General features: G+C 39.5%; 2 protein-coding genes across 3 annotated transcripts in view; one reads left to right on the top strand and one right to left on the bottom strand.

Annotated features, from left to right (window-relative positions):
• Nucleotides 1–16370, bottom strand: part of LOC139544503 (histone-lysine N-methyltransferase SETD1B-A-like) — a 30085-nt gene extending 13715 nt beyond the window's left edge. The window contains exons 1-7 of one of the 2 annotated variants that reach the window (XM_071351659.1): nucleotides 13237–16370; nucleotides 12677–12793; nucleotides 10306–10460; nucleotides 9918–10016; nucleotides 9212–9482; nucleotides 6412–6515; nucleotides 1919–3052 (exon numbers count right to left, since the gene is read on the bottom strand). In XM_071351659.1, coding sequence (XP_071207760.1) covers nucleotides 1919–3052; nucleotides 6412–6515; nucleotides 9212–9482; nucleotides 9918–10016; nucleotides 10306–10446 — 1749 coding nt within the window. In that variant the 5' untranslated portion in view covers nucleotides 10447–10460; nucleotides 12677–12793; nucleotides 13237–16370. Of the gene's footprint in view, nucleotides 1–1918; nucleotides 3053–6411; nucleotides 6516–9211; nucleotides 9483–9917; nucleotides 10017–10305; nucleotides 10461–10640; nucleotides 12649–12676; nucleotides 12794–13236 lie in introns of those variants that run through there. The other variant, XM_071351658.1, reaches the window with a different exon arrangement.
• Nucleotides 16371–16915: 545 nt separating this feature from the next.
• Nucleotides 16916–21360, top strand: rhof (ras homolog family member F). The gene is made up of 5 exons (XM_071351665.1): nucleotides 16916–17441; nucleotides 18163–18250; nucleotides 19578–19687; nucleotides 20401–20535; nucleotides 20751–21360. The coding sequence occupies exons 1-5, from the start codon at nucleotides 17307–17309 to the stop codon at nucleotides 20913–20915; spliced, it is 633 nt and encodes a 210-aa protein (XP_071207766.1). The 5' UTR covers nucleotides 16916–17306; the 3' UTR covers nucleotides 20916–21360.

A 21360-nucleotide genomic window follows, 5' to 3' on the forward strand; every position in this document is an offset into this window, starting at 1 on the left:
CGTATGATCTCTGTAATTGCAAACAAAGGTTTCTGTACCAAATATTAAGTTCTGCTTTTCTGATGTATCAAATACTTATGTCATGCAATAAAATGCAAATTAATTACTTAAAAATCATACAATGTGATTTTCTGGATTTTTGTTTTAGATTCCGTCTCTCATAGTTGAAGTGTACCTATGATAAAAATTACAGACCTCTACATGCTTTGTAAGTAGGAAAACCTGCAAAATCGGCAGTGTATCAAATACTTGTTCTCCCCACTGTATATATTTTGTATTTTTCCCCCATTTTCCATCCAGTATGCTTTATTATTATAATATATTACACTTGATCTTCGTTGAATAAGTTCCTCAATTTCTTTTTGTTTTTCCTCTAACTTATTCTGAGCCTCTATGGTATTGTTTTTATTGCCATCTATCTGTTCTGTTGGACCTAAGACTTACCAACTCAGACTTTTGCTAATATGTTCAGTCTCCCCAAAAAGCTTGTCCATTTCACGTAACATCCATAACGCACTTCTTAATTGCTTTATTTCTCTAACATGTCAATATTTACAGGTCCACTTTTTTGGGGTATACACTCCCCCAAGGGCTACTATTAACGCACAAATCAAAAGTTTCATTTACATTTTGCTTGTCCATTCTGTGAGACATTAAAGTAGTGATTTGTGTGAAAAATGCAATGCCCAAAACACCGGAATCACCCTAGTAACTTAAATGGATTCTGAACACAAGCGTGAATAAAATGACAAAATGTTTCCCCCAACCCATTAATAATAGCCATCATTGTTAAACAAACCATATCTGGGTGGCAATGAAATCCTGATTCATGAAGCAAACAAAATCACAAAGACTTAAAAAGCCTGGGGAGTGGCGTGTGTGTGCCAAACTGGTGATATTATTGAAATGTTTGCTTTGTGATAACATGAAACATACAGGGCTGTGGCCAATCCTGAATGTCAGGCTCAACAGAACCAGTAAGTGTTGAGTGTTGAATGGGGCCAACTGCCAGCAGACGTGTCCCATGAGCATTAAAAAGAGGAAGTGAAAGTGTTTTCTATTCCCCAACAGCAGGAGTCCGATTTCTCTTTCCCAGTCACATCACTGGGTGTGGGTCTACTACTCCCAGGGCACAAGCTAGTTACAAACAGTGAGTATCAAACATGAGGAAAATAACTGTTTACTCATCAAGAGAATAATTACTTCCTAAAGTATTTTTCTTTGACTATCAAAGACTAGTTGAACCGATAGAGGTACCCTATTAGGCCCTAAAAGTGTACCGCAACTGTACTGCCACTTACTTTGCCTGTCAAATTGCTCTGGGATCAGGTTTTAAAGCCTTTGTTTGATGTTTCTCTGATACATGTCCACACTTTGGAGGGCTGGCTGCAATGTTTAATTGTGCTATGTAGAGAATTAACTAGCAACTTTAGGAGCTTTGCATTTGTTGCAAAATGATTAATACATGGTTTTTAAACACAAAGCCAAACAAACAGAAAGACCATGGAAACAGATTGTCAAAGTACATGACGAGTGTATGAAGTGTATTTCTTTGAGAGTTCTGATGGCAGGTGAAAAACAAACTACTGTATCACGTTGTTGTTGATAACTTCACAGCATACCAAGTTTGGAAGAAACCCATATAATAAGTCACTGTTTACTGTGAAACCAGTATAAACCATTTCCTCTGGTAGCACAAGAATGAAACAAGACAAAGTGCAGGCCTATGTTTACTTCCTGTGCCCCCTCTATAACTGCCAAATAGATCAGGCTGCAAGCAGACATCTCCATAGCAATACTACTACTCTGGCAAATAACATGTCATGTATGGAATGGACCCTCTATTCACCCTTTCCATCCCTAACTTTCTAAAAACAGTGCATCTACCCAAAGTTAGGATGATAATGTTCGTTCTTACCTCCAATTTGTCTGTGGGTGTGTGGTTTCCGAGGCGACCATCCTTCAGGTCACTGGTGTTCATCCCATGGAGATGGTCTGGGGAGATGACCCTCTCGAGGAGCAAGCCTGTTCCTGGGATGGGCTCCTCATCATCGGAGTCAGGCAGGGGCGTAGGGCTGACGTCCTCCAGGCCTGTGCTAGAGGGCCGAGAGGTGTGGGTGCCCCCATAAGGAGGGATGGGGGACAGCTGAGAGGAAGAGGAGGAGATGGGGCTCCCCTCCATACGCACCTCAGTGTCTGATGAGTCGCCTCCAGGAAGGAAGGGAAGCTTTGTCCTTTTCTCCTTGAGCAGCATCTCGATACGGGAGTCCAGGCTATTTCGCTCTGACTCCAGCGTCGGGGTGCCGGGAGAAGGTGGGCAGTGCTCTAGTTTCCGGGCAAGGGGGGTGCTGGGGTGGGCCTTGGGTTCAGGTGGGGGTTCTGGAATGGGTGGAGTACCTGGCTTATCCTTGACTGGCATGAAGTCAGTGGCAGGGGCCATGGGGGGCTGGGGGGGTCTCCGGTACTCCGCCTCCCGCTGGACGGGCTGGTGGATCGGAGGTTCTGAGGGGGGGAACGCAGGGGGCATGGGGGCCTGCTGGTAGGGGGAGAAGGCTGACTTAAAGCTGGCACTGGTAGGGGGAGGAGGTGTGTGGGCAAAGGATGAGGCAGAGGGAGGGGGTTCAGGTGGTGCAGGTTGGTGCTGCTTAAAGGCAGACTGTTCAAAATTGCCTCGGTAAGAGGAGGCGGATGAGGAGGATCCCGATCCCCCAGCACCATGGACGTAGCGCCTCTCCGGTCTCCGGTTGTAGGCATCCTGGAACTTGCTCTCGTGTCTGCGAGACTTGTAGCTTCCGGAGCCTTCGGCCCGGCTAGACTGGTAGGCTGGGGTGCCCTGTCTGCTGGAATAGCTGGAGTCCTGAGAGAAGGGGGTGCCTGTCTGGCGAGGGGTATGAGGGGTGCCCTGGGACTGCGGCGTGTCTTGCCTTAGGCTAGAGTAAGCCGTGTCCTGGGACAGTGGGGTGGTGTTGGTGGCGCCGCCGCTGGGGATCACTGTGCCTCCCACTGCAGCAGATGAGCTGCTCTCAGAGAGCCGGCGCAAGGGTTCACAGGCCTGGGGAGGGACACACCAAAATCTGCTTAGGAAACACACTCACAGAAGGCAGTGATGAAACAGTCGGGTCAAATTAATTAAATTATTGCCACCCTTGATAAAGATGAGCAAAACAAAATAACCGTATAAATACAAATACTGAGCTTTATTGTGCAGTATGCTAAAAAGAAAATTGGGTAATTATATTATTTTATACTAATACAATTGCTCAGAGAAATATATTTTAACAAGCAATACATATTTTTCTCAAAAAGATAGGTCAAAATTATTGGCACCCCTGTTTTGAATATCTCACCTTGCAAGGATAATGCCACAGCCTTTTTATAAAAAGGTTTAATGAGATTGGAGAACACAGGGATCTTAGACCATTCCTCCATACATAATCTTTCTAGATCCTTGATATCCTTAGTCTGCGCTTATGGACTGCCCTCTGTAGCTAGGTTTCCATCCAATGGGCGACATATTTGCATGCAAATATTCTCAAATCTGCATAAAGAAAAGGTATGCATTTACCCACCAGTGGTGTGTTTCCACAAAACTGACTTGCGGATTAAAAAAAAATATTTTAAAAAGTGTGATGACGTAGTGCACAGAAAATGTCATTTTTTCGCTTACATTTTCATGTACTGAATAAAAATATAAAGGTCAATGTGTTTCCATCGCATTTCAAAAACTGTTGCGTTAAATAACTCATGTCTGGTCTTGGCAAGGGGGCTCTAGCCAAGAACTAGCAGATACAGTGCGGGTAGGCAAGTCTGCATGAGATTATTTTGGATAAGAGCAAGAATATTTGAATTGATCAAATGGCAGTGAAGCATCATGGCATCAGAATATGACCCTAGATATTTATTGGAAAGGAGCATCAAGCTCATCACCATGAACTTTCACCACCCTGTGAAGTCTATTAACCTGCATGGTTTCTCGAGTCGTAGTGGAAAGACCACACACACCATATCATCGCGTGACTCCAAGTTTACCTCGACATGATGGTTATTATTGAAATATTTGCACATGAAGGCATTTCTACTGCCATTTCTCACATAATAATTTTACAGACACAAAAGGATCCCATGTCGAACGAACAATTAAATCGGTCGGCATTTAGAAAATTGTACCGAAATCGCCTGTTTCCATCACAGATTTAAAAAAATTATACGATACGAGTTTATTTGCATAAAAACTGTGGATGGAAACATGGTTTGTGTGGCCATAGAGATCCACTTCCATGTAATCTGACCATTGCACAGGTGCAAATCCAAGTGTCTATCCCGTTTAGCAATCTCCAGGCGTTTACATTTGTTGGATGACATGAAGATAGAGCTCTTTGGCCACGCACACCAGTGGTAGGTTTGGCGTCACAAGAAAAATGCATATGAAGAAAAGAACCCCATACCTACTGTAAAATATGGTGGTGGATCTTTTATCTTATGGAGCCATTTTGCTTCCACTGGTCCTGGGGCGCTTGTTAAGGTCAACAGCATCATGAACTTTAACCAGTACTAGGGCATTTTAGCCCCCCAAAAATGGTTTCCTCTACCATGAGGCTGAAACTTGGCCACAAGTGGATCTTCAAGCAAGACAATAACCAAGAACACATTAAAATCCACAAAAATCCACATTTTACAATAGCTATCTCAGTCTTCGGCTTGAACCCCATTGAAAACCTGTGGTCTGAATGGAAGAGGACAGTCCATATGCCAGGGGCGTAAATTGGTTATGGCAGTCGCCATACCCTAGCTCAACACCAACAATGTAAAATAGGCTACTAAATCATTCTAATCCCGATTAAAAGGCAAATGCAGTTTAGCAGTATTAGCGGGTTGAATCCCCCCCGTCACTTTGCCATACCCTAGGTTTAGCTGAAATGACGTCCCTGCCATAAGCGCAGACAAAGGATATCAAGGATCTGGAAAGATTCTGTACAGAGGAATGGTTCAAGATCCCACCCAGTGTGTTCTCCAAACTCAAATATATATATATTTTTAAAGGCTCAGTGTCAATATCCGCACATGGTGAGGTATTGAAAAACAGAGGTGCCATTCATTTTGACTCCCATTAAAATAAAATATTCCTTGTAAATAAAATGTGCATACAATACAGCTCAGTATTTGTATTATTTATTTTATACAATATATTTTTGCTAATCAAGGGTGCCAATAACTTTGGGCCTGACTGTATATAACATCAGATTATCAGCGCCAGAGTTATGATTTCACTTAACAGGCCAACAGTTATATCTAAAGATGTATGGTCAAATTTGAGTTTTTGCAACACTTCCCAATATGTATTAAATAAAACAGCTAAAGACAGCCTAGCAGTGCTTGCAGGAGCAGTTGGGCAGTAGGGCTACAGCTCAAAGTACAGGCAGCCCCTTTTCTCTGCAGGCAGGCAGGCAGACGTTCTTGACAACATTCCTTCCTGGGCCCCATTTTACCACCTGCTGCACTGATAGAGATTGGAGATAAGGGTGTCAGTTTAGATTGGCTAGGGGTTCACTGGGACTCACTTGAGTACAGGGAAATAACAATTATCCCTTTCATACACAGACCAAAATCCCACTAATTTACCATGCTTACTTCTTTTTACATGCTTTTTGTTAGATCTGAAAGGGGTAGGGGGTAAAATACAACATAGCAAATGAAAAGCCACCTAAAGACCTAGACATGATTCCTGCATTTTCAGACCATGTAACCAAAATACAGGTATTGTGTCTGTGTAAATGGTTCTGTGCTTTTTTTGTAGGTAAATTCATTAACATGACGGCAGGTAGCCTAGTGGTTAGAGCGTTGGACTAGTAACCGAAAGGTTGCAAGATCGAATCCCCGAGCTGACAAGGTAAAAATCTGTCGTTCTGCCCCTGAACAAGGCAGTTAACCCACTCTTCCTAGGCCGTCATTGAAAATAAGAATTTGTTCTTAACTGACTTGCTTAGTTAAATAAAAGGTAAAATAAAATGTAACACCTTCCTAATTTGAAATGCTAACAGCCCCCATGATTTTACAACACACACAACTCATCACAATTTGCAAACGTGGTAAAGGGGCTGTATGAAAGGAGGTTATATAAACATTGCCATATACAGTGGGGAGAACAAGTATTTGATACACTGCCAATTTTGCAGGTTTTCCTACTTACAAAGCATGTAGAGGTCTGTAATTTTTATCATAGGTACACTTCAACTATGAGAGACGGAATCTAAAACAAAAATCCAGAAAATCACATTGTATGATTTTTAAGTAATTAATTTGCATTTTATTGCATGACATAAGTATTTGATCACCTACCAACCAGTAAGAATTCCGGCTCTCACAGACCTGTTAGTTTTTCTTTAAGAAGCCCTCCTGTTCTCCACTCATTACCTGTATTAACTGCACCTGCCAGGCTACTTCTCCTCCCACCGGAAGTGTCCGAGGGGTGAAGGTGCCATTCAGAAGTAACTGGAAGTATCGAAGGCGATTCTCTCCTGAATGGATAAGGTTAAGATATGGTACAATAAAGGTTTGGTGGCACCTTACTGAAATAGAAAATTATATTTCTCAGTTACCCTTTAGTTGACACCTTAGGTGGTGAGTAAAAAGAACATCATGCACAGCAATAAATACAAAATAATGTATATGCAATAATATGTGATATATAGGGCCTTTACACCCCTTTACTTTTCCCACATTTTGTTGTGTTACAGCCTGAATTTAAAATGGATTCAATTGAGTTGTCACTGGCCTACCCAAAATCCCCATAATGTTATAGTGGAATTATGTTGTTTGACATTTTTACAAAAAATAAATAAAATATGAAAAGCTGAAATGTCTTGAGTCAATAAGTACTCAACACCTTTGTTATGGAAAACATACAATTCAGGAGTAAAAATATGCTTAACAATTAAAATAATAAGTTGCATGGACTCTAGGTGCAATAATAGTGTTTAACATGATTTTTGAATGACTACTTCAAGCTCTGTACTCCACACATACAGATAATTATAAGGTCCCTCAGTCAAGCAGTGAATTTCAACCACAAAGACCAGGGAGGTTTTCCAATGCATCTCAAAGAATGGCACCTATTGGTAGATGGGTACAAATAAATAATAGACATTGAATATCCCTTTGAGCATGGTGAATTTAATTATTACACTTTGGATGGTTTATCAATACACCCAGTCACTACAAAAAAACAAGTGTCCTTCTTAACTCAGTTGCCGGAGTGGAAGGAAACCTCTCAGGGATTTCACAATGAGGCCAATGGTGACTTTAAAACAGTTAGAGTTTAATGGTTGTGATAGTAGAAAACTGAAGATGGATCAACAACATTTTAGTTACTCCACAATACTAACCTAATTGACAGAGTGAAAAGAAGGAAGCCTGTACAGAATACAAATATTCCAAAACATGCATCCTGTTTGCAACAGCACTAAAGAAATACTGCAACAAATGTGGCAAAGCAATACACTTTCTGTCCTGAGTACAAAATTATGTTGGGGCAAATCCAATACAACACATTACTGTGTACCATTCTCCATATGTTCAAGCATAGTGGTGGCTGCATCATGTTATGGGTATGCTTGTAATCTTTAATGACGGGGGAGTTTTTCAGGATAAAAAGAATAAACTGAATGCCGCTAAGCACAGGCAAAATCCTAGTGGGAAAACCTGGTTCAGTCTGCTTTCCACCACACACTGGAAGAAGAATTCACCTTTCAGCAGGACAATAACCTAAAACACAAGGCAAAATCTATACTGGAGTTGCTTACCAAGAACACAGTGAATGTTCATGAGTGTCCAAATAACTTTTGACTTAAATCTACTTGAAAATACATGGCAGGGCCTGAAAATGGTTGTCTAGCAATGATCAACAACCAATTTGAGAGAGCTAGTTTTGAAAAGAATAAATGGACAAATGTTGCACAATCCAGGTGTGGAAAGCTCTTAAGAGACTTACCCAGAAAGACACAGCTGTAATCGCTACCAAAGGTGCTTCTACTGACTCAGGTGTATGAATGCTTATGTAAATTAGATAGATTTGCAAACATTTCTAAAAACATGTTTTCACTTTGTCATTATGTATTGTGGTATTGTGTGTAGATGGATGAGAATTATATATTTTTTCATCCAACATGAATTCAGGCTGAAACACAATCAAATGTGGAATAAATCAAGGGGTATGAATACTTTCTGAAGACATTACTATTCAATTCATTTTATAAAACTTGAACAGAAAATTATGGTTTGGAGGAATTTCTGCATGATTTATAACAAGACATTTTCTCGTGACATTTCATGGAAGTTTTAAATCAGCAGCTACACATGGAGGTCATTAGCCTAATTTAAAAATTAATTTCAGGGATATATGCCTACTACTGCTGGCAGGTGAAAATATAATAACAAATTGACAGTACTCAGCAGGCCTAAGATTTTCTGCTTTATCTCCAGCCTTTCTATATAGGCTACTGAATAGGCTACCAGTAGGCCTATAAACCAAATGCATCACTGAGCACCTTCTGCTGACATGAGAGGAACCACTGTCTCTTTAAGAGAATATAACTGTTGCAGGTTCTTGATGTGTCAATTTTAAATAAGATACATGATGTCCTTCATTACCGATATTAATGGCTACAGCCAAAGATATTAAGATTGTAAAATGCAGCTAGCATGAACAGGTAAAATATTGTTTAATTATGTGCTGAAATTAAGTTTAGTTTAATTTAGTTTAATTTATTTCAAGCCTAATTGTTTGATTATAGGCCGTCCCTGTGCACAGAAAGAAAGAAACAACTACAAGTATAACTCATTCAATGATTACTGCAATAATCAGATATAAATCAAATAAACAAGTCAAAACCGATATAGGCCTAACAGTGTTTCATCTGTATTTGTATTCTAGTCTAAAAAATACCGTTCTGCAGTTTGTATACCGTTTTGATGCTCGTGGGCTGAATTCCATGTAAATCGTACTGACATTGAGATGCAATTACACTGGTAACCAAGCAACCAGAGTAAATGTATACACGTGACTAAATGTTCTCCTTCAAAAGTTGAATTAGTGGCACCTTATAAATAAAGGATCAAGTTACCACATATACGTAAATGTAGTTTCTACAACAGAATTAATTGCACATTATTTATAAATACTCTCATATATTTAGCCCATGCAAAGATTGCTTACCTTTAGGATCCAGCTCCACGTGGATGATGTTGCCCATGACAGACGTGTTGTGTAGAGTCTGGACAGCATCCTTGGCTGCTTTTACAGTTCCAAAAAGAACTTTAGCTATTCCTAAATGCTTTTTGTTCTTCGGATTGTAGAGAATTTCCACCTCTTCTATGTCTCCAAATTTCTTGCACATGTCAGTCAAAAAACCTTCTCTGATGTTATCATTCAGCCTTGCAAATGTCACCTCCTTGGGTGGAACACGGCCGATGTAACATTCGTCAATCTGGAGAAATAAAATAGTTGCATTAAATGATGAATGTTACATTATTCAGGCTACAGCATATGTATCCATTAGCCATTGAAACCTGCGTTACAGGCTTCAATGTTACAAACAAAAATAAAATGCATGTATACCTGATTAAATATCATCCTTTTAGGACAGCTGCTGTTCACATTTAAAAAAAAACAAATAACCACTATAGAATGGTGTTGACATAGGCTACAACATGCAAAATGTGTATTCTATAAAAGGGACAGTAGCATGTGTTGCCTGCCTGGCGCACTACATCCTAAATAAAAAACATGACACAATCAACATCAGCAGGGGGGTGTGTCTGCATACCTAAAACTTCAGAACTTTAGAAGGCTGTAACAGCCCGAAAATGTCTAAATCATTGCACATTCGGTTAAGATCTTAGTGTTTAACTCATTAGCCTACCTTAAACTTCGGAACCGGCAGATCGGTCTCCTTGTACTTTGTCCAGAGACGACCGATTCTCGGGTCTCGGACGATATCGACGGGTGGCATCCCAGGGTTCTGTAGAATGAATGATAAAATGTAGCCTAACCATTCAAAGTTCTGACAAGCAGGAATATTATAACAGGCAGATTGCCGATCAATCAAGTTGATTGGAGTTTTTCCCCCACATAAACCCTTGACTGCGTTTGTAGCGACGGGATAGTGACACTTTTGATGCACTGTGTCAGGTGCAGAAAGTAACGTGTCCTGCCCACTAACAATGTACATTGTGTCAATCTTTGAGGCGAACACTATGCAACAATGTAGTGAAGGGGTTTCTCTTTTCTAATACGGATGTAACACTTACGGGCATGTTAAAAGTCGTTCCATCGTAACGATACAGTTTGTGCGATCCCTTTTTCAAAGCTGGGTCAATAATCAACTTGAAACTTCTCCAATGGTGACTTCGTTTCTCTCCCGAACTGCAAACGGGATGGTGGTTGTCCATGCCGTTCGCCAAACCTGTGTAGACATTTCAAGAAGATGAGAACAACAGACTCGAACCCTCGTTACATTGTAGCGATAGCCTACAGTAGTAGATGCTTGCATTTGCAAATATTGAGGAAGAAAATGGGGGTCAGAAGAGTATCCCAGTAACCGAAACAGGCATTACAGAGGAAAGAAAAAAAAGAGCAGGCTTACTTGAACTCTGCTTTCTGCCATGGTCTTCGTTTAGCCTGTTTCTTTCCCCTGGCTTGGACATGATTTATACCCGATCGAACGATATTTTAATAATCAAACGGCGAGATCGTTTACCTCCCACTGATTACACTACATGATTTAAAGGATACTGCCTCCTTTTTGCGAGCCAACACATATTGTGCCTCCAGTCTGGGGTTTCGGTCTCTCCCACAATACACCACTATTGAGCTTCCCTTCCCTCATACCATTCGCACTTTCGATTCGAGGTTCTTTACGTATGCGTATATTTTGGAATATTATGGGACAATTTTAAACACAAAATCACATTAATAAATCAATATATGTATTGCATTTTAATGTAAATATTAAAAGTAATTGTATAGTAGCTATAGCTCGCACATTGGGCATGTAATAAGTGTTGAATCTACCGCCTACATTTACTCAAACGGCAAACAAGATGGACATAGAAGGCAGACGCAAGTTCTGTCTAAGCACAGATCTAGGGTCAGTATTACGTTTTAATTCCTGATTGAAAAGGTTAGCCAAAGGAATTTTAAAACCTGACCCTAGAGCTGTGCTAATGGTGCTTCTCAGGAAAACTGTTGGGTCTGTTTACAATATATTACGTAAATAAAACATTATTCAAAAACAGTTTGCGACTGCAGACTAGGACTACATTATAACCTATGCACTTATAGTCTGTAATACCCTTATAATATCCAAAAGCCAAATATGGGGAGATTTTAAAGTAACCATTTATCTTAGCCGACACGTTTTGCATTATTAATCTGTTCAATTGCCTTTTTGAGCTTTTGTGTTAAGTATGCTAAGGAGATGTACCATCCATTGCATGATATTTTGCAGTGCTTGGGCAATTGGCTGGTTAACAGTAGCAGTTCCACTGGCCAATCAGAGCGAAGCTCCATTTTAGCTTCTGCTATTAGAGGCACGGCTGAGGAATCCTTTAACAGTGAGCAGAAAGGGCTGAGCGCGCGCTCAGCAGCCATTTTCCTGAAATGGGACTCAATGGCCAATATGGGTTTCCTTTGTTCCAAAAGGGATCTTATACTTGATTTCCTCGTCTCTTTATGGACTATGATAAATTACAATGATTCCTCATTGACAGGATTGAGAAGAAGGAAGATAAAATACTGGATGTTATCCCTTTGACATTTTTAACCTTTTTTCTCCTCTGCTTGGAATCCATCTTTGTCCTAACTAGGTCATGGCACACCCATAAAAGTATTTGTGATTCTAAAGTAAAAAATAGTGAATAAACAGCTTGTAGTTGCTATGAAGAGAAAAAGTATAATGACATTGTAATGGCATTTTGCACTGTAAATGGCCATGTATGATAGCATTTGTAAATTACATTTTATTAACTTTTGTACATTTTAAAATGTAGGAAATGTGCAGTTACTGTTATTAAAATATCACAATTCTGTTTATTCATTGACTTCTATCATACATTGATCATTTATGAGTAATGGTGTCAGTAGAATTGCCACCTCTCTTCAATACATTAATTTGCATGCTGTTTTAACTATATCCATCAGAGGCTAAGTATATTTGCTGCTCTAATGTCAGCACAAAACAGGCCAGAGAGCAAATGGCCTTTCTCAAAAATGCTGAATCTGGAAATTGGCTGTTTGTTCTCAACTAACCCCCTTTTTCTACATTAAAGAGTGGTTGCTTCACATCTTTCACATGGCAGGCTACAGCATCTAGTTACACAACAGATACCTTTAATGCCCTGAAAGTCAGTAAGTATTCTTCCTTCAAATGATGGCTCATGCACTAAATGTGTCAAATGATAAAGGTTCATAGTAAGGAGAAGGCTATAGGCCTAATTTTTGGGGGGCATTAGACAGAACGAATGTGAGGGTAACATTTACCTGACCTTGCTTCAAGGGCATATTTTTATTTCTGTAGAATTCCAGACACAATCCTACTTATTAGTATCCCCAAAGGCTAACCACATAGATACTGAATCCAACAGGAAGCAGATGAAAAATGAAACTAATGAAAATATTTACCTTAACATTGTGACGAAATACATTTATCAGGCCTAAATGCAGGGGGAAATGGAACGTTTTCATTCCCATCTTCGGATCCTCTAATATTGGCTTAAGGGAGGGGTGGGGATGCAACACCTAAAAAGGAAGAAAACAATTAGCCCAAAACTATTTCAATTGAAGCTTTTGACTTAGTCTTTACTGCTATTTGACCAACGAATAACAAATGCTGAAAATCTTCCATCAGCATCAGTGAGAGCAGTATGCAAACCAACTCCCCTCTCTCTTCCTGAAGACAGAATTGCAGTCAAATCCCTCACCCTCGAATTTGAAGATGTTAAAAGTGAAGCTAGCTACACGACATAACATACTGCCATGGAAATCTTGTCATTTGAAAGGTAATGGTTTTTGAGCCGTCTCAAAGCATAGGCTATAGTTCTAAACAACAATAATGGGAAAGTTGATTGTTTTAAGAAGCAGGTTCACCAAGGATGTATTTATCCAAGTTTATCTTAACAAATATTATATTGAAATAAAAGTGAAATTATATTGTTGGAATTAAATACTAATCATACACTTACAGTTAATTAAACATGTAATCCAATAGAAAGATGTCTTATTGGGAGCACTGAAATGCTTTAAGGGGTCATTAATCTTGTAGACATCTCATTGCTCCCACTTGTCCAAAAACGACCTTTTTATATGTACTGTTGTTTAATGGCTTCTCTCTGCTGTTCTGTTCTCAATTTCAAAATGGCTTCTTCACAGACAAACGAGATCACTATGTGCTGGTTATGTTGCTGCGCCATTGCTGGGCGAAATAGTCAGTCGCAAAAAATAACTGAGTCTCCCACACAGGTCTCTGTTTGCTCACTGGAAATGTAGCATATCAATGGTGCGCAAGAAATATGACTTCAACGGGTGTGTGTGTGTGTGTGTAAAAGAGTGTAGGCTACAGCAGAATTCAAACGACAGAGCGGAGAAATATGGCACATTCAGTCTAGTTGCTGGTAGATCTAAACCGGTTTTGGCGAACGACAGTAATCTGAGAATCTGGCCGGTTGCCACGCGTCTGAGAGAACTGCACCCACACAGCCATATAAGGTCAGAAGAAACGATTTCGAACATAGTGCTGTATTTCGTTCAGGATACTCAAAGGGGATTTCAGACTTCTTCGTGCTCTCTATTTCCCCTTCAAGATAATGGTTCGATGTTGTATTTCGAGGTGTTGATCAGCTACTCAGAAGATGTTACATGTCAGACAAGCAAGATGTAATCCATCCTATAGGTAAAGCAGAACAATAGGAACAAAGCTGTGTGTGTGTGTGGTGAGGTTGTTTTCCTGAGTAAGGGTCTCCAGGTGTGCTCGTCTGGCTACAGTTGCTATGCGTACAGTAGTCTATGCCATGCATAATGCTGATCAATCTTAGTCTCTTGATCAACACAGCGGTTGAATAACCTCACTGTCAAAAACAGAGAACATAGTCTACATGTCGGAACTGTTTTAGAGTCAACTGTTGAGGAGCTGGGTTTTCCAGGAAGGGTTCAATACCCATTGCACAATTGCTGCGTAATTGGCCAAGGGTAAAAGGATCGTCGAACCATAAGGTCACGAGGCTAAACTAGTCTAAACCAGCCATCCAACGACGTTGTTTACACCCTCTGAAAACAAAATTGATGCGTTGGGCATACCAGATACCAGCAATTGATGGGCCTTTCTTGTAGAGAATATGACATATAGAATATAACCATGCAGACCATTCCATTCGTTCCTCAGTGCTCAAATTATTGCTGGACGTGTTTTTACTATTATAGAAGCAACTAAAGTGGAAGGTAAAATGTAAAAAAAAAAAAAAGAAAGTGTTACACAAATGTCTTTCTATGACCGGTAGACCTCTTAAAAATCCGACTGAATCATAGTAAAGTTTTTTTTGTATGGCAAAGCCGGCCAGCTGTTTTTGTGCAATGTTAGCATTACGCAAGCATAAAAGGAACACAAACGCACACCCAGGGGGGAAAAGGGAATGGGCCTCTTGTGCAGAAGATCAACGACTGCTCGCAGTACAGTAGGCTACACAATTTCTCTTTGCACATTCGTAAATACAGAGCCTAATACTCGGACCGTTGCACGTCAAGCTGTTCTATGCAGGCAAGATGGGTATCTATTTAGGCCTTTATGTCAATCTGTTAATAGTTAAAATGATAGCATAACTCAATCATTGTTTCTATATTTTGGGGATAATGCTGCTTTCGATAGTTGTATAAAATGTTTTGGAATGTATTTGGAGAGCTGGACACAGGTTACTGCACCATTTTTTTGCATTTCATTTAGAATAATACATTTAAACGTATTCAACCAGCATTCATCGCCTGGAGCCTATAGACAAAATAAAATTGACTTCAAAATAAATAGACCCAGGGTAATTTAGATAATTTGCCAAATGACTAAACACTGTTAAAAGTTACAAAATGTATATTTACCGTTATAAACGTTTAACATAGACTATACATTCAACACGTCTATTTCTCGAATCACATTTTGACCATTCTAATCTGGATTGCAGTCCCACAGAAATATAACCGATTATAGGGAGGGCTTTACACTGATCAAATTGGGCTACTCCCGTTGATTTCTGTTGCGTGCACGATGGCATTTTAGCTCATAAATTGTGTTAATTCAGTAGGCCTATGCCACAGGAAAATAAAGATACAATTGTAAGATTTAAACAAAAATGTTGCTTAAAAAATGTATTCGCCTACAACACTATCCAAATCAAAATGAATCCCATGGATAATAGTGTTGGAGGCGAATACATTATGTGGAGGCTGTCAAAATTTCCTCGAGTTTGGCCTCGACTCCAGCGTCACCATTTGCGCACAGTACGAAATGGACAGAAGAGAGAGAGCGGCCATTTTAGTACCGCTAGTCAAAACCTAATTTTACTCCAATTTAATGCGAATATTGAATGTTTATGCATGTGTTTAAACACAGGCCCTACATTATTCATATGCGTTCACTCTCTTTTCTGAATAGTCTTTTCCCTGCTCCATAACCGCTTGAGAGCATATGAGTGTTATAGGCCTTGTCCTTCAATAGGGCAGCTGCCTGTCTTCTCCAAAGGGCTGAATAAATATAAGAGAAATTGATTAACTGTTATTGGTGCAATAATAACAGAATATAGCCAACGTTATTATTCATATAACATATCACTTCACATAAGTCCCATAATTTAGATGAGAAAAACATGACAAAATCCACTGATACAAATGTAGATATTGTGTGTATAATTGAAATTGCCTTTATTTTTCTTTGGGTCTATTTATTTTGCCACAAACTGTATGCTATCTAAACCAAATAGATGTCTAATATAGTTTTTCTCTCCTTGTTGTTTTTCACACTTCTGACAGGCATACTGCCTGTCAGAAGCCAAAATGAAATATCCCTTTTGGTGGCATTCCTGTAGGTGGCAATGAAGCACTAGGTTGAAAAGAGTTACATAAAAGTATGCATTTGAACATAAAAAAATGTTTAACAGTTTACCAAATGGTCTTTCAAATGTACTTTCTCTTATAAAATGTTAATCAAAATATAATGTTACTTTTGTAAGAAATTGTTTAAAAAAAATATTTGCTTGCCTAATGGTCTTTCATGCTTGCTCTTACTTTTGAAATGTTCATCAAAATATAATTTTGAATTGCAAATAAATATAAATCAATAAGATGTCTGTCTTGTGTTGTCTTTGCTCTTTTGAAATTGTTGGTGGTTTAAAATACTGACAACTGTCAAAATGAAGAAGACATCTCAGAGATTATGATTTCTAAAAGAAAATTGCATCTTACGCTAAGAAAAAAGTATCTTTAGTACTAAACTGCCAACTTACATTTATTGTGGTTTAGTGGTCACATTTTCAGTATAATTTGAGGCCCAGTGAAGGCACACAGGGTGACATAGAATAGCCTTTTCATCCATAGTGGTTATGTCCCTAACTCTAAGTGAAATAAGAGATCTCTAGAATTCAAGGTGGCACAGATCCATCAAGTCAAAGGTTACTAGGCCTGTGTGATCCCTGACCCCATCTAACCCCACTCTTCATCAGAGTCCTTACAATAATAGCCCTCTATATCACAGAGCACCAATACTTCTCAGATACCACTGATCATTATTGATTTCTTCTCTGAGAGGGAGGAGGAGGGCACAGAGGAGAGTGAACTACTCAGAACTTTGCTGAAGCACACTCAATACACCTTTTTAAATAGAGACAATGCCTCTGTGTGAGCCTCAGCACCACCTAGTGATGTTATGGGACAGGCCAGATGACTACAGAGCGGGAAGGTGAGAGAGCACTGCTGTTGACTATTGCATGACAGGTCTTACCACAGAGACTCTTCCGGTGAACAAAATGATGTGGGTGAGAAGTGTTTGGACAGGAACAAGAAGTGGTGAGCAGAGGGAAAGACCTGGTTACGATGAGCCTGAACTTTGTTTCTTCCTTTCCCTTTTTTACTCACTTATTCTTCTTACTTAGCCAAGCTCAGTTTCTTTAAATTAGCTTATCGTGCAACACTGACATGTGTTTAGACTCAGTTTGGAGGAACTGACGTTACCCTGACTTCTGTCTGACGGCGACCTGTTGGACCGTACGGAAGAGATATGACTGAGAACGGTACTATGACAAGCAATGGCACCGCTAAGAAGGGAGAAGAACTCAAAATTGTTATTGTGGGTGATGGGGGTTGTGGGAAAACATCCCTTCTAATGGTCTATGCCAAAGGAGACTTTCCAGAGGTAAGGACAGCATGGCATCTCTTTAAATATAAGAGTATAAGAAGGTAAATGTGTTTGAATTTTATTGTTTAGATTAAGATAATCACCCTTTAAAAAATATATTGAATTATGCAGTCATGATTCATTTGTGCCCTGTTGAGGGTGTCATCACCAAGCCATACTCAGAGGCTGGCTGTGAAACTAAAATGTTATGAGTAGCCTAATGATTATCTCCACTTCTCTATCATGAAATTAATATAAAAGTATATTGTTTATATATTTCATCTTACTAAAATGTCTTAATATAAATAAAACAATTATTCTATTGACATCTCCATTATTTAATTTTGGTCAGCAGATGTATGTTTAGTTCATTATACAAGTTCAGACTGAAATGCGTGTAATGCCAAAGTTCCAGCATAAACATGAACCTTTCGAATAATTAATTAAGGCAAATATATTCCTTTTACACTGCATTAACACTCCCAAACAAAATCATGGTATTTGAGAAGAGAGAAATAACACTATTCTAAATATAGGCTTCCATCTCCAAAGATAACGTTGTTACATAATTAGGGTATTGTCCTAGACAGATTTTGAATACATGTAGTGTTCTATGGCACTGTATCCAGTTTTGGTTCTATTATGTCTCAATTTTGTGCTTTAATATTATCCCATGGAGGAAATGCAAAATGATTGAAATACGGAATTTCTTTCTCCCTTTGTCATTTCTGTTTAACAGAAGTATGCTCCGTCTGTGTTTGAGAAATATGTCACCACAGTCAAGTATGGAGGGAAAGAGATTCGACTCAACCTCTATGACACAGCTGGTAAGTATTATTAAGTATCTATATATCTAACAGAGTGTACGTTTCTGCACGTGGGCAGATATGCAGGGTGTGAATGTGGAGTCACCTTGCCTGTCATGTTTGAGCAGAGGTATTCTGATAGCAGGTCTTTGATCAGCTAGGTGGAACATAAAGCTAGAGAAGGATAGAATTGTGTCAGACGTCAATGCATTCAAAACAATGGTTTCAAAACAGAGATCCTGAAAGGGTTTCAATTAGAAACTAATATAGCCATCTGTTTTAAAAAGATACTCTTGTTTTCTGGAGAATAAGCAGTAAAAACTAACATTGGACTAGGATGAGCATTGAACATGTCTTATGACTTTCTCTGACTGGCTCCTTTTTCCCGAACAAGGTGTTGTGTTGTAATGTCATAGTGGATTATTGTAGAACAATTATTGTAGAACTGTCGGACTTTGTAGTTAATAAAACATTTTTGGTAAACTATGAGTATGACACGACATCTCACTGAGCATTACACCTTGCCCTCCTGCAGGACTGATAAGCAGCAGTTTTGTAGAAAGCTATTGTGACAGGATGTGGCCTAGGCTCATCTATAGACAGAAATGCTGTTTCTATCTGTGTTTGTCATCTGACTGGCCTTTGAAACTTTTAACTAGACATTGTCAATGAAACCTCAGATTATCAGCTGAAATGGCTAGATTGAATTGAAAATCTTTGTTTTATTGTTACTTACTTGCAAGTAGCTTCAAAATAATGCTTTACTCTGTTGAAAAGTTTTTTATTTGATTAGGATCATGTCAAACTTGATTTCTAATCCTTGTTATGGATTTTGGGGTTTTATCCAGACTCGTAGGATACTTGGCTTCCTGAGAAATTAGTTTCAGAAATGACTTTATACTTGCTCTCTATCAATACTGGATATTCCACTCCCCTCTAGATATTTACATGACACGTATTGACTATTAAGTGGCAGAATGATCTACTTAGGTTGTTCCTGGAACATAGTATCACGTCCCAGCACAGTGTTCACATGAGTCATCAGCTTACCCTAACTGCTGCACCAGCCACTTTATTTTACAGGAAATGGAAGTTGAAGCCAGGATGTGGTTTTATAACTCACCCCCAGCATGGTTCTGTATCAACTTGTCCCATACTAGAGTTGTTTTTTTTTAGATAAAAGTGGAACATTTTAATTTCACATACTTTTAACATTGTTATTTTATGAATGTGCCATTTTTTTTCATTCTTGGACTGCAAGGATAAGCCTTGTTTACCATTGTCTCTATTTTCTTTAAAAAAAATTACCAAACACTTAACATTGTGTATTTCTGTGTACCTTCTTCAGGCCAAGATGACTACGATCGTTTGAGGCCACTCTCCTATCAGAATGCCAACCTGGTGTTAGTCTGTTATGACGTAACCAACCCCACCAGTTTTGAAAATGTCTTAATCAAAGTAAGCTCACTGACCATGATTCATCAACGATATTACATTATGCAGTGACAGCCAATAACATTCATATTCTGCCCAACAATATCCAACGCTAAAGCAGCTGACTACAGAGTGAATTGGACAGGCCGGTGTGTTTTGCTAGGATCCCAGTACAGTGCATAATGAACCTAACATTAACTGAGTGGTTTGTACAACAAACCCAACATTAGTCACTACAGAGAGGTGGAAAAGGATTGTGCGAGTTCACCTCTTATCAGTGGTTAGACGTCATGTCTAGGTAGGAATTTAGTTTGATGAATGATTGTAAATGATTGACTTTGATATAGTGGTGTACTTTCTTTTGACTCCCCTCGCTACATGTGAATCAACCACAGCACAAACTGGGACTGTGCTGGAAGCCTCCCTCAATGAGCAGGGAAATGTCAATACAGAGCCATGAATGCAAACAGTGTGATAAAGACATGTGGAATGCAGTCAGAGTGAGACATTGTAAGCATAAAACACTACAGCAAGGGAGGGGGGTGGTAAACACAAAAGAAAACACACCTATTTGTAGAACCGATACCTGGGTGTGTGATGCAATGGACGTAGAGCCAAACCAAACAACCTGTCTATGGAGTGTTTTTTGCAATCCCAATGTGATATTTTGACCACCTTCCTTCCTACCTTGACCTCTGACCCCTACATTCACTTTTGTGATCTGCTGACTCACACAGTGGTACCCGGAAGTGAACCACTTCTGTCGCGATGTTCCTGTCATTCTGATTGGCTGTAAGACTGACCTGAGAAAGGATAAGGAACGTACCAGGAGGCTCAAAGCCATGGACCAGGCTCCCATTACTTACACACAGGTGAGGATCAACCTGTCCTCCTGATGACAGGTTTATCCACATAACACGGTGTGCAGCTTTGACTTGAATCATTTCATTTGAATTATGGATGATGGCCTTCAATTGCTTCTCAAATGTTTGATCCTAGTCCACCTGATTTGCCCTGTGTGTCAGTCTCCAATTCTGATCCAGTACTCCCCTGTCTTCCAATGAATACTCTTTGTTTGGTTCCACAGGGTGAGGAGACCAGGCGGCACATGAGTGCTGAGCTTTATCTGGAGTGTTCAGCCAAATATCGTGAAAACGTGGAGGACATTTTCAGAGAGGCCACTAAAAAAGCCCTGGCATCCAGCCGCAGAGCAAAACACCGTACGAGGAAGAGGCATTGTGTCGTCCTGTGACCTCTTAGTGAAAGGACAGAGACTTGAAGTCAATTGACACAACAGGACACCCGGTCCACTGCTCTTACATGTCAAATCTACACCATATGCTGCTTGTCTATTATAAACAACTGCTTGCCACATCCTGGGTCATCCTAATTCAATTTCATCAAGAGCCTGTCTGGAGACACCATCCCCAGCCAACTCATGCCCTTGGGATCTGGACAATAATATTCAACACTGAACTAATGTCTGCTAGGGTCAAGATGGTAATCCTGCTAGTTCTGTGGGTGCAAGGTCTATCCTGGGATTCCAGAGTGGTTTTGTCTCCACGTTAGGCCAAAGTATAAGTGGGAATATGATAGAAGTAGATCGAGATTGTGTATCATAGAATTTTGTCAAATATCCTTTTTATCAGTTACTGAATTGCTATTTTTACTTTTATAAATCATTTGTTGTACCCATT

This window comes from Salvelinus alpinus, chromosome 18 (assembly GCF_045679555.1).
Source record: "Salvelinus alpinus chromosome 18, SLU_Salpinus.1, whole genome shotgun sequence".
Lineage (NCBI taxonomy): Eukaryota > Metazoa > Chordata > Actinopteri > Salmoniformes > Salmonidae > Salvelinus > Salvelinus alpinus.

Coding starts and splice junctions, on each gene's coding strand:
- rhof (XM_071351665.1), top strand. CDS start 17,307: ATGACTGAGAACGGTACTATGACAAGCAATGGCACCGCTAAGAAGGGA. Junction 19,688..20,400: donor TTGAAAATGTCTTAATCAAA/GTAAGCTCACTG, acceptor TGACTCACACAG/TGGTACCCGGAAGTGAACCA. Junction 20,536..20,750: donor CTCCCATTACTTACACACAG/GTGAGGATCAAC, acceptor TTGGTTCCACAG/GGTGAGGAGACCAGGCGGCA.